Source organism: Cryptotermes secundus, unplaced genomic scaffold, assembly GCF_002891405.2.
Source record: "Cryptotermes secundus unplaced genomic scaffold, Csec_1.0 scaffold2762, whole genome shotgun sequence".
NCBI lineage: Eukaryota > Metazoa > Arthropoda > Insecta > Blattodea > Kalotermitidae > Cryptotermes > Cryptotermes secundus.
Window position 1 is genome coordinate 4,162 of NW_019725461.1, and position 10,680 is coordinate 14,841.

At 41.6% G+C, this 10,680-nt stretch overlaps 2 protein-coding genes across 2 annotated transcripts; one reads left to right on the plus strand and one right to left on the minus strand.

Annotated features, from left to right (window-relative positions):
* Positions 1-6,107: 6,107 nt before the first annotated feature.
* LOC111863458 lies at positions 6,108-9,915 on the plus strand. Its single transcript, XM_023849803.2, has 2 exons — positions 6,108-7,656; positions 8,785-9,915. Exon 1 carries the CDS (start codon positions 6,132-6,134, stop codon positions 7,236-7,238), a length of 1,107 nt encoding a protein of 368 aa, XP_023705571.2. The 5' UTR covers positions 6,108-6,131; the 3' UTR covers positions 7,239-7,656; positions 8,785-9,915.
* Positions 7,650-9,934, minus strand: LOC111863457 (protein ALP1-like). Its single transcript, XM_023849802.2, has 2 exons — positions 9,613-9,934; positions 7,650-8,671 (listed from the first exon to the last, which is right to left on the minus strand). The coding sequence occupies exons 1-2, from the start codon at positions 9,909-9,911 to the stop codon at positions 7,786-7,788; spliced, it is 1,185 nt and encodes a 394-aa protein (XP_023705570.1). The 5' UTR covers positions 9,912-9,934; the 3' UTR covers positions 7,650-7,785.
* Between the last annotated feature and the right edge of the window lie 746 nt (positions 9,935-10,680).

Here is a 10,680-nt window from a genome sequence, read left to right on the forward strand (position 1 = left end):
TGTACCTTTAATCTTTTGACAAAATTCTATAACCTTTCATTGATGAATTTTGGTTTGATTCCAAAGTTCTCATGTTGGTTCTAAATTGATATAGGTGACTACCTTCCACTTCACTGGATAGAAAACCACTGTTCTTACTTCACTGAAAGAAAATCCTATTTTTTATGTTATTTCTTCAATGGTTTGAGCCTGCAGCAGCCTCCACCGTATGCAGAGTGTGAATACTAATGTCTGCCTAAGTAGCTGCATTCTCTGCACCTATATAATTGTAATTTAATTTAACCTGTATAATTTTAACCTACCGAAATGCCCTTCTTGATGGTTTTGTTTACCTAATTCTTGAATGACAGCATTAGAACTTAGAATGTTCTTAATCTCACATGGCCCTTTATATAATGGGTCTGACTTTTGCCCATTTTGTATGTTTAATAAAGCTAGATCATTTTCTTTCAAGTCATAACCACTATCACCTTTTGGTTTTGTGATTCCTTGAATCTGATTAATCCTTCTTTGGCTATTTGCTGACAGTTTTGCATCTGCTGCTTAATACTGCTGATGTTTTCATTATTAGTACAGAGATCTGCCTTAACGCTGTTAATGTTTTCATTGATAGCACTAAGGCTTTGCCCAATCGCTGCCATGAACCCTACAAGCATCTGCTCAACATTACCAGTTTATTTGTCAGAAAGTTCTCTTGAGGGTGTCTGAATGACTTCTTGCTGTGAAGTCTGAAGACTTTCACTTTCGTCTACTACACTACATAATCCTACAGGCTGGTCACTTGGTGTACAGCTGACTTCCTCTCCTGCCGGCGAATCCTGACTCTCCTGACAAGTTTCTGCCGTACGGCTTCGGAGTGATCGACTCGCCATTGTTGGACTGGGTACTAACCTTTGGTTCGTGGCTGGTTTACCTCCGTTACGGTGCCTGGAGATGAAAATATCGAAGATTCACGCTCCGGCCGTCTTTATCTTTAGAGGTTCACGCTGCGTCCGTCTTGATCCGTCTCTCGGAATTTTGCTGGACGTGCTGTTCCTTGACACCTGGGTGGTTTTGCAGTTCCTCCGTTCTAGGAGTCGTGTTGCTGATGTGCTTGGATGTAGCTGGCTCTTTTTTGGGGTTTCTTCTTTTATTTGCCACTTCGAGCCTCGCGTTGTTGAGCTGGAGCCTTGAAGAAAATCTTCGTCCACTATACGAGAGCATTCACTTGAGGAAATCTTGATCTCACTTCCCCCGTCACTCTATGCAGTGCATGTGCTAGGCAAGTAACGTGCACCAATTTCGTATAAAACGAATTTATTGACCTGCCTTCTTTTAAAATATATGAGGCTGCATCGGTCACAAAAAGCAAGACGATGTCGTATCGTGTCGTGTCGTATACCCTCTAACCACAGTAGAAACATCGACCTGTCCAAGAGTTTACAAATTTGGAATGATTAACGGTTTCTAGCACCTCACTCCTAAGCAGAAACACTTCACCTGGTCCATCAATTTCCAAGGTTTCAATGATGATGTTTGCCTCCGTATCGCAGGTCTCATCAATAGAAACGAATATCTTCTTCCCATGCACTTTATTCCTAACCATTTCCAGGATATTGTTGTAGCACTTGGAAAGGGATAGAACGATCACAAATCACTTCCAGAAAATTTGTCAGTTTTTCATTCCTCAGAGCTCAAAGGAGAATATTTACGGACACCAGAGCATCACACAGATCTGTGAAAAAATCCGATGACTTATTTCCGCCTTCCAATGAACACTGTTGCAGTAACATTTGCACAGATTTCTTTTTGTTCGAAATTTGCACTGCTCGTATATGCTTGTTGCTGCCAATATGTTCTACCGTGAAATATTTTCTGCTGCTAATTTTGTATCACACATCTTACAGTATAAAATGTCACCGTCAGTTGAAAATATATCATCTCCAAATTCAGCTACAGTCTGCTTTAAGTGACACAATTTAGTTGGCTTTGCTTTAGGCATCGCGATAAAATGAATAAGTCTAGTGTAACAGAGAAGTGAACTTTTCACACTGAGAACCTTTCGTCAACTGCATCTTTGTCTGTACGGTCAATGGCGAGAAACTAAAGACAGGCGGAGTTTTATTGAGCAACAATACGTGCATGTCATAAAAAGCGAGGGATTCCGAGTAGAAATATTAATAAAATTGCACAGAACTTGGAAATGACTGCAGTGTGAGTGACCGCTGTCATACCCTTCTGCCAGCTTAAGATGTCAGCACTTTCCGCAAAACGGACCGAAAGGACGGGACATTATTACAACTTATTATTTCATACTGTGGTAGGAGTTACTTGGGGTGCAGCTGCAGGCTGAATTTGTAGAGGCAGAAGAAAGAGAAAGAACACTTTACTTGCATGTTATTCACATTTCTGAAAACATGTGAAGAAAAATTCCCTAAAATGGCTAAAATGACAAATATACCCTTAAAAGTCCAAAAATTTACCGAAAAATTGCCCCCAAATCGAAAAACTGACCTAAAACTTAAAAATGACCAAAAATGACCTATAAAAGTTACATTTCTGTAACCAGCAGCTCATCTCCGGGATTTATATATTTACGGCCATCGAATAGGATACAAAGGAAAGAAGATGACATGTCATCAAAATCCTGGGCCCTGTTCATAATTCCTAAACGGTAAGCGATGGACCAAAACGGGTTGCATGTTGGAGAAGCTCGCATTTATTAACGTATTTCACTCGCATTATGTCCAGATCCATCTACTTGCTTCGGTTACTTACACGTAGTAGTGAAGGTATCAGTAATCACAAATTGTTACATTTTCTGTTACTTTCGGTTTCTTTCCATTTGCACCCTCGTATGATAAAGTTTTCAACCTTAACACCGAGCTGTATTCTGTCATTACTATGATATCGGGGAAAGCCTGAAGTATCTTCCATCCACCTAAGGAAGAGGGATAATGATAGGATGAACATGCAAATAGAGTGGGAAAGGAATGTGAGAGAAAAGGCCGAAGGAGATGAAGGTAAAAAAATGGATAAAGGTGCAGAAAAATGGAGGTGACATAATCGTTTAACTTGAAAGAATGAAAGGGAATGATGGTAGGACAGCCAAGCGATGTAGTGAAAGAGATAAAAATATGAAAGTGATATAGGAAAGGAGTACAGAAATTATTATCCAACATCAAATTGATGTATAATATAACTGACTACCACAAACAATTAATAGAGTTCCTGAAATTTAAGTTGCAGATTTTTCCTCATGAGAATGCTAGTATTTTATTAAACACAATGTAGAAACTTACTTGCAATATATGACATTACAAAATTTCTTCATGCCATTTTGTGTCTAAAATATTTATTTTTTATGGGAGCGTATAAAATGCCTTTATGATTTACGTCTACTGATCAATAGACTGTGGATTATAACCCTTTGTAATAATGGAAACTACTGCACATTGTGACATGATTTTATAGCTTAACAAGAGACCCGCTATTCGGTGATCTCCCCCGACAAGGAGCTACCCTCCAAAAACCACGCGGAGGGTCTTGTGCATCGACTACACGACACCCACAGTTACAGGCTGGCCGATACTTTTTGGCCGGTGTCCACTGTCAGCGCATGAGAGCGAGTCTATGCTACGAACTTACTTCGTATGCAGAGAGAACAATTGTAGGCTGGCTGCTTGTGGGGTTGGAAGTTGCTCTCCGACAGCAGGATGAATTTAACTGGAACTTAATCCTATCAGTCACAATTCAGGCTTTTTAACATCTTGTTATGATGAACTAATTTACTCACAATATGCTGCACTACTCTAGCAGCGCAAAATTAAAATACACATAAACCTAACACAATACTAATTATTCGTCTAACAGTTCCACTCCAGACAAGTTACTGTTTTCACTGAGTTCAGTTGTATCATCACTGGAGTCGCTGTCACTGCTGTCTTCAAAACGTCGGATGATAATTTTTCTATAGTGTTCTCTCTAATTGCCTCTTTTTCAATACATTCCTTTTCATTCTTTTCGGTGCGGTCGCAAACTTTTTCCAAATTCTCTATTCTCTAATTTCTCACACATCTTTGCCACGTCATCCAAATGAAATGAGACATTTTCCGTCCCTACTAACTGCTTAACATCAGCCTAGACGAGTTCAATCGGACTCTAGTCTGGATGATAAGGTGGAAGTCGTAATACCGTGTGTCCATATGCAGCCATTATGTTGCCCATTACAAAGTTTTTGTGGAGGGGTTTATGTACCTTTATCAGGTCATAGAGCTGAATTTTGAGCATTCCATCATGAAATGACACATTGTTCACTGTAAGCCATTCCATCAACTTGGCCTTCGTGGTCTGGCTGCTTGGCGCCTTATTAAACTGCACGTTGTGATATGGGGCATTATCCACAACAAGAACTGATTGTGGAGGCAGATTCGGAATAAGGTTCTCTGTTAGCCACTTCTGATAATTTGTCGCCTTCATTTCGCTATGATAGTCCCCGGTCTTGTATTGCATACGTAAAAGTGTGAGTGGGTTGTGTACTATATTTTTGTATTTCTTGGGCACCTTAAATATTCTTTCCAAGCTGTGGACCGGATCGCAACCAAGGCAGAGACTAAAAAAATATGTGTGTGGTCTTCTCCCCTTCCACAGGTGTGAAGGACAGAACCCAGACGGACTGGGGCACGAGGGGAGACTGCAGCTTGGAGGTGAGGGCGAGACACAGAGAGAGTTGGACCCCAGTTATCACAAGGGTTAGACGGGCAGGACTGCGGCCTCTCCCCTTGTAGGGAGTATTTCAAGTGCCCGCCCCATTTCTATGTGCTGCATTAAGCATGTCTTATTCTAACAGTACAGCACAGTTAAATCCAATTGCTTGCTGTTGTCTTCCCACCTAATCCCAACCCCGTACATCGAATCGCTCACCGCTCGGCGAACCTGAGTATCCCTGAAATACCGGGATACAACACTGGTGTCAGGTGTGTGGGGTTGTTGTTGTTGTTGTGGTGCGTGCGTGTGTGAACAGCAGACTGGCAACAATATCAACACATCGACGTCACGTGTGTGTGAAGTATTGGAAAACGGAATTGTAACTGTGCTAAGAGTGCGAAAAGCTGAAGGAATCCCGATAGGGAAACCGCCAGTGGGAAGTGTGGAATTTCCAGCCAGGATTCTACGTCCCATGGATGCAGTAGCGGCAGTTCGGGATCGAGGGTCGCTCCAGACCGGAGAAGTGGCAACGGGCGTACCGTAGTGTGGGCTAGTCCATAGCGCTGCGGTTGGTCTACACGGCAGGCTCCAACGTGCTGCAAGCGATCTACGCGGCAGGCGTACAGAGAACTTCAGAAAGGGTGAGTGCTTGCTCAATCCATGCCTAACCTGTATCCAAATTTAGATACTGAGGTTGTAAACGCGGACAGTAGTACTGCCATTATGACAGAATATGTAGCAATCAGTGAAGCTTTAAAGCTTATAACTCCTTTCAAGGGCGAAAGAAGGGAAGTGTTCGCTTTTATAGCGAATGTAGACACAGCGTTTGAAGTTATTGACACTAGGAACTCAACCACGTTGTATAAGTTTCTTTTAACAAGAATTAGCGGAGAGACAAAAACCGCAATTTCTCATAGAAATTTGGAAAATTGTGGAGAATTAAGGGAGTTTTTAAAGAACACGTATACCGAGAAAAGAACGCTAGATTACCATGCTAATCAATTGTTCAGTGCCAAGCAAACTTAGGGGGAGGGTGTGTCTGACTGGATCCAGCGCATTCAGAAATTGGGATCCAAATTTAAAGAAGCTGCTTTGCAAGACTGCGAGCAAGAGGAGAGAGCCGGAATCTTAACTCTCTCAGACAGGTTAAGAAATATTTGCTTTGTGCAGTGTCTGTATTCAGACAGGATACAAACAATTGTAAAGAGTCGAAATCATGACAAATTCGATGAAATAGCAGAGACAGCCTTGGAGGAAGAAAGTGCTATAATTTCAAAGACTGAGAGGTACAAATGTCCAAACATGGGTTCGAATAGTTTGAAATGCAGTAATTGTGGCAGGAACAACCATGTGACGAGCAGGTGCTTTCTTAAAGGCAAGAAGGACGCAAAGGTCAATCATTTTTCGGGAAGGCACGGAAGTCGAGGGCCCAGTCGGGATATTGTATGTTACAACTGTTTGGAAAAGGGGCACTAGCTCGGGAATGTGCAAATGCTAGGGAAAAGGCAGATGGACCGGAAATTAATAAAGGGAAATCGAGGAGTAACGGTTCGGGAAACGAATCAGGACCATCGGAGAAATGGCAGCCGACCGTCGGTCCAGTCTACTCAGTAGGCTGCATGGGACGGAATGATTGTGAATTCCTCAAGCTAAGAGTGAACATTAGCAAGAGAGGTGAGTTGTTTTTGCTCATATACTCGGGAGCCGACATTAGTGTCCTCAAGGGAGAGAAACTGATAGAATCAACAGAATATGACCCAGAAAGAAAAGTAAGGGTGAAAAGCGTAAGCGGATCCCTGATAGAAACACATGGAGTGATAGAGGCTGAGATTAACCTCGCGAATAGTTCGATTACGCACGAGTTTCAGTTAGCGAAAAAGCAGATAGATATTCCTTGTGACGGGATATTAGGAAGGGATTTCTTTCAAAATGCAAAGGCACAAATATGTTATGACATTCAATGCATTAAGCTAAATGAGGAGATGATCAAGATGGTGAATGCTAACCAAACAGAAATCGCGAAGACAGAAAAGATGCGAGAGACCAGGAACATGATCCTACCGCGGAGATTGGAATGTGTTGTCAAGCTGCCGGTGAAGCAAGGGTCGCCATTAGTGGGGATCCTAGATAAATGCGAAATTCAAGAAGGAGTTTTTATGGCAGGGTCATTAACCAAAGTGATACACGGTTATGGGATAACTAGCATTTTAAATACGAACGACGAGGAGGCAGAAATTCAGGAGCCCTTAGTAGAATTAAACGAGGTCGAACCAGTAGAGTATTCCAGAGGAGCGACTGAAGAAAAGCGAAAGGATAGGGAAAAGAGAATCTTGGAACAGCTGAGATTAGATCATCTGAATGATGAAGAAAAGAGATTATTGATAGGGACGTGTCAAGATTATCAAAACGTGTTCTATTTGTCGGGAGACATTTTAAGTAGCACGCAGGCAACCCGTCATTCCATACACGTCGAGCCAGGGACCGAACCAATAAGGCCTCTTTTATACTTGCATGCCGCATGCCACATGCCACATGCCAGGCGGGTGTATTAACATTGTTTAAATGGGACCCTTTCATACTTACCTGCTCGCGTCGAGCGGTCACTTTCACCCGCGCGGCATGCGGCTGAGGCGTGTCGGGACGGGCGTGCGGCCATCACCGCCTAGCGTGTCCCGCCACGCGGTTGGGACCAATACCTAACGGGAGTTTTTATACTTCATGCTACATGCCAAGCGGTTGGGTTCAGTTCAGTTCAGATTAGCTTGTAGTCTTGCAAAGTGCTAGCTTGGAGAATGGATGCAATTGATACAGAGGTGCTGATTAGTGAAGTGCAATCTAGACCTATGTTATGGAACCCAGGAAAGGAAGACTACAAAAACCGAGATCTGCGGAATAAAGCGTGGGAAGAGATTTGTAGCAATATCATCCCTACATTTGATGAAGCTGATGACAATCTAAAGAAAAAATTAGGTGAGTTCTTATTTTCTATTTGGTTTCTTGTTTATTTAATTTACAGGCAATTGCACTGATCTTGTTTTTGTTACATGACGAAATTACAAACCACAACACATAATACTCTTATAATTAATTCTTCATAGTTTAAATCATTGATTCCTGCCACGGCACACTACCAACACCCAAGAAGTACTGTGAAAAATTGTCCCTTATTGAAGCATTCGACTGACCACCTCCTCTGTTGCATAGCCCTTGTCTGAAATCTTCGAACCCCACCACTGTCAGTGTGTCTTCATAATCGAAACCGTCTCTGACTCTAATGAAGTTGTGCAGAACACAACAGGCTTTTACAATGTCCACAGCAAGATTTGTTTCAACGTTTAAAGGGCGATGGAAAATTCGCCATTTGTTGCTTAGAATCCCGAAAGTACACTCAACATATCTTCGAGCCCGGGTCAACCGATAGTTGAATACTCTCTTGTTGTGATTCAGATGTTTCCTGGAATAAGGTCTTAGCACATGTTCACTGAGAGAGAAAGCTTCATCTGCAACTAATACATGAGGCAGTATAGGGTTAACAGTTCCTGGTAGTGGCTTTGGTGGAGGGATGTCAAGCATTCCGTTAGTCATCTTACACCAAAATAAACTATTTTGAAATACAGTGGAATCACAATTTCTCCCATAAGCCCCTACGTCAATGAAAGTAAAACAGTAATTGGCGTCACAAATGGCCATCAGACAAACAGAAAAAAAATGTTTGTAGTTCATAAAAAGTGACCCACTGTGTTGTGGTCTCACTAAACGAACATGCTTCCCGTCAACTGCCCCCAGACAGTTGGGAAAGTTTGCTTTATTTTCAAAGACAAGGCTGATTTCTTTCCATCTCTCTAAAGATGGTTCAGTCATGCACTCGTTTCTCAGCACCAACCACAAAATCATACATACTTCACGCACTATTTTAGATATAGTTGTTATGCCTATTCTGTATGAGTAGTGAAGATCGGTGAATGTATTTCCACTTGCAAGATATCTGAAAATAAGATTTTTGAAAAAGTTAGTTGGTATGCACATAATTTGATTTAATTACGAGTATATACTTGCATCTACTCGTATACATTATTAATTTAAACTGTTTCTTTTCAGTTGAAAAAGTTCGTTCCAGATGGAAATCCTCAAGGGATTCCTACATGAAGGCGAAGGGAAAAGTTAAAGTTCTGAAATCTGGGTCAGCGCCATGCAAGGCAATTAGATACATATATTATGAACAAATGCAATTTCTAGACAAAATACAACAAAGGTCTACCATTTCTAACTTTGAACAAGCTGCAGAAGATGAGGATATTAGTGAAGTTTTTCATAATAGTGAAACTAACGAAGATGACATTCGTGATGACGATTCAGATGCTCAAGATGCAGCCAGAAGGAAGTTCACCGAATCTGTCAAGAATCGGGAGAAAAAGAAACAAAAACTGGACGATTTTGGTGAAAACCTTCTGGCTCTATTAAAAAGCAGCAAAGAAACAGAAGAAGACGCTGACCGGGCATTCTTGTTATCCCTGCTCCCACATGTCAGAGGGTTTGACGAAGATCAAAAACTGGATTTCCAAAGTGGGGTACTACAATTGATAACGAAAATAAAACGAGGAAATTATGCACCGCCCACTCCAATTGGTTCTCATGCCTCATATCCGCAATATCATTCATATAATCCAGATCCATCCCAAATCATTTACAGCCACAAACAACAATCTGATCCAGGTCCATCCATAAGAGAGAATGAACATTTTTGAAAGATAAAACTGCCTCTCGAGTAGTGCTCAGCTCCATGGAGTTAGTTAGTTAATTAGTTAGTTTAAACTTCTAAATATAATGTATTTGTTTATGTGATAATTAAAATAATGTTTCAATAATCTGACCTTGGAGGTTTTAATTGTACTTTCTATGTCTATATGAAACAGAAAATAAGCTTACCTCAGAGTTACACAAAGTCTCTCCATTGGACTAATGGGCATGGAGTGGGTCCTTGTAATACGAAAATGACTTTCAACTTTCCCAAATAATTCGTCGAATGTTTTGGGGCTCATCCTAAAATAATTGAAGAACTTTATTTCATCTTCTCGTAAGTCAGCGTACAGGGTTATGAAAGCTCCTTTCAAGTCTCTTTGGATGTTGAGAGGATGAACACTGAAACGCCTTTTCTTCTTTTCTTTTCTTGCCATCTTCTCATACAGGTATGCAGCAGCGACCGCTTTAGTTGCGAACCCTGCCATGGCACACGCTCGACTGACAAAACCATTTTATACTTAACCGCCGCACGCCTGACTTCAGGCATGTGGCATGTGGCATGCGGCATGCAAGTATAAAAGAGGCCTAAACACGAGACCCTATAGATATCCTGAAACCCAGAAAGTGGAAGTAGAGAAACAGGTAGAGAAATTATTGAAGGAAGGAGTCATTCAAGAAAGTAACTCGCCATGGAACAGTCCGATTTTGGTGGTAGCTAAAAAGGCGGATGCTAGTGGCCAGCAGAAATTCCGGCTTGTAGTAGATTACCGAAAGCTAAATGAGAAGACGGTAGGAGATGCTTATCCCTTACCGGATATCACTGAGACCCTAGACCAACTAGGACAGGCTAAATAATGTTCCTGTTTAGATTTAGCCATGGGTTACCACCAAATAGAAATGGACCCGAGAGATATAGACAAGACGGCTTTCAGTACGAAGCAGGGGCACTGGGCGTACCGGAAAATGCCTTTTGGCCTCCGGACAGCACCTGCTACGTTCATGAGACTCATGAACACCATCTTGAGTGGCCTCACGGGCACAAGATGTTTCGTCTTCCTGGACGATATCATACTATATGCAAATAGCTTAGCAGAGCACGACGCAAAATTGCGTACCGTGTTTGGAAGGCTGAGAAAATATAATGTTATATTTTAGCTTCCTGTTGCACTGATTTATGTTCATGATTTATTCTGACCGTCTTACAGTGCATACATTTATTCACCTTACTCTTCTCTCTTGCACTAGAGAGAGAGA

What these genes read in the sequence shown, in the direction of transcription:
- LOC111863457 (XM_023849802.2), bottom strand. Translation starts at nt 9,911, where the DNA reads ATGGCAGGGTTCGCAACTAAAGCGGTCGCTGCTGCATACCTGTATGAG. An exon ending in AGACTTTGTGTAACTCTGAG is followed by an intron (nt 8,672 to 9,612) that starts GTAAGCTTATTT and finishes TCTTATTTTCAG; the next exon opens with ATATCTTGCAAGTGGAAATA.
- LOC111863458 (XM_023849803.2), top strand. Translation starts at nt 6,132, where the DNA reads ATGTTACAACTGTTTGGAAAAGGGGCACTAGCTCGGGAATGTGCAAAT.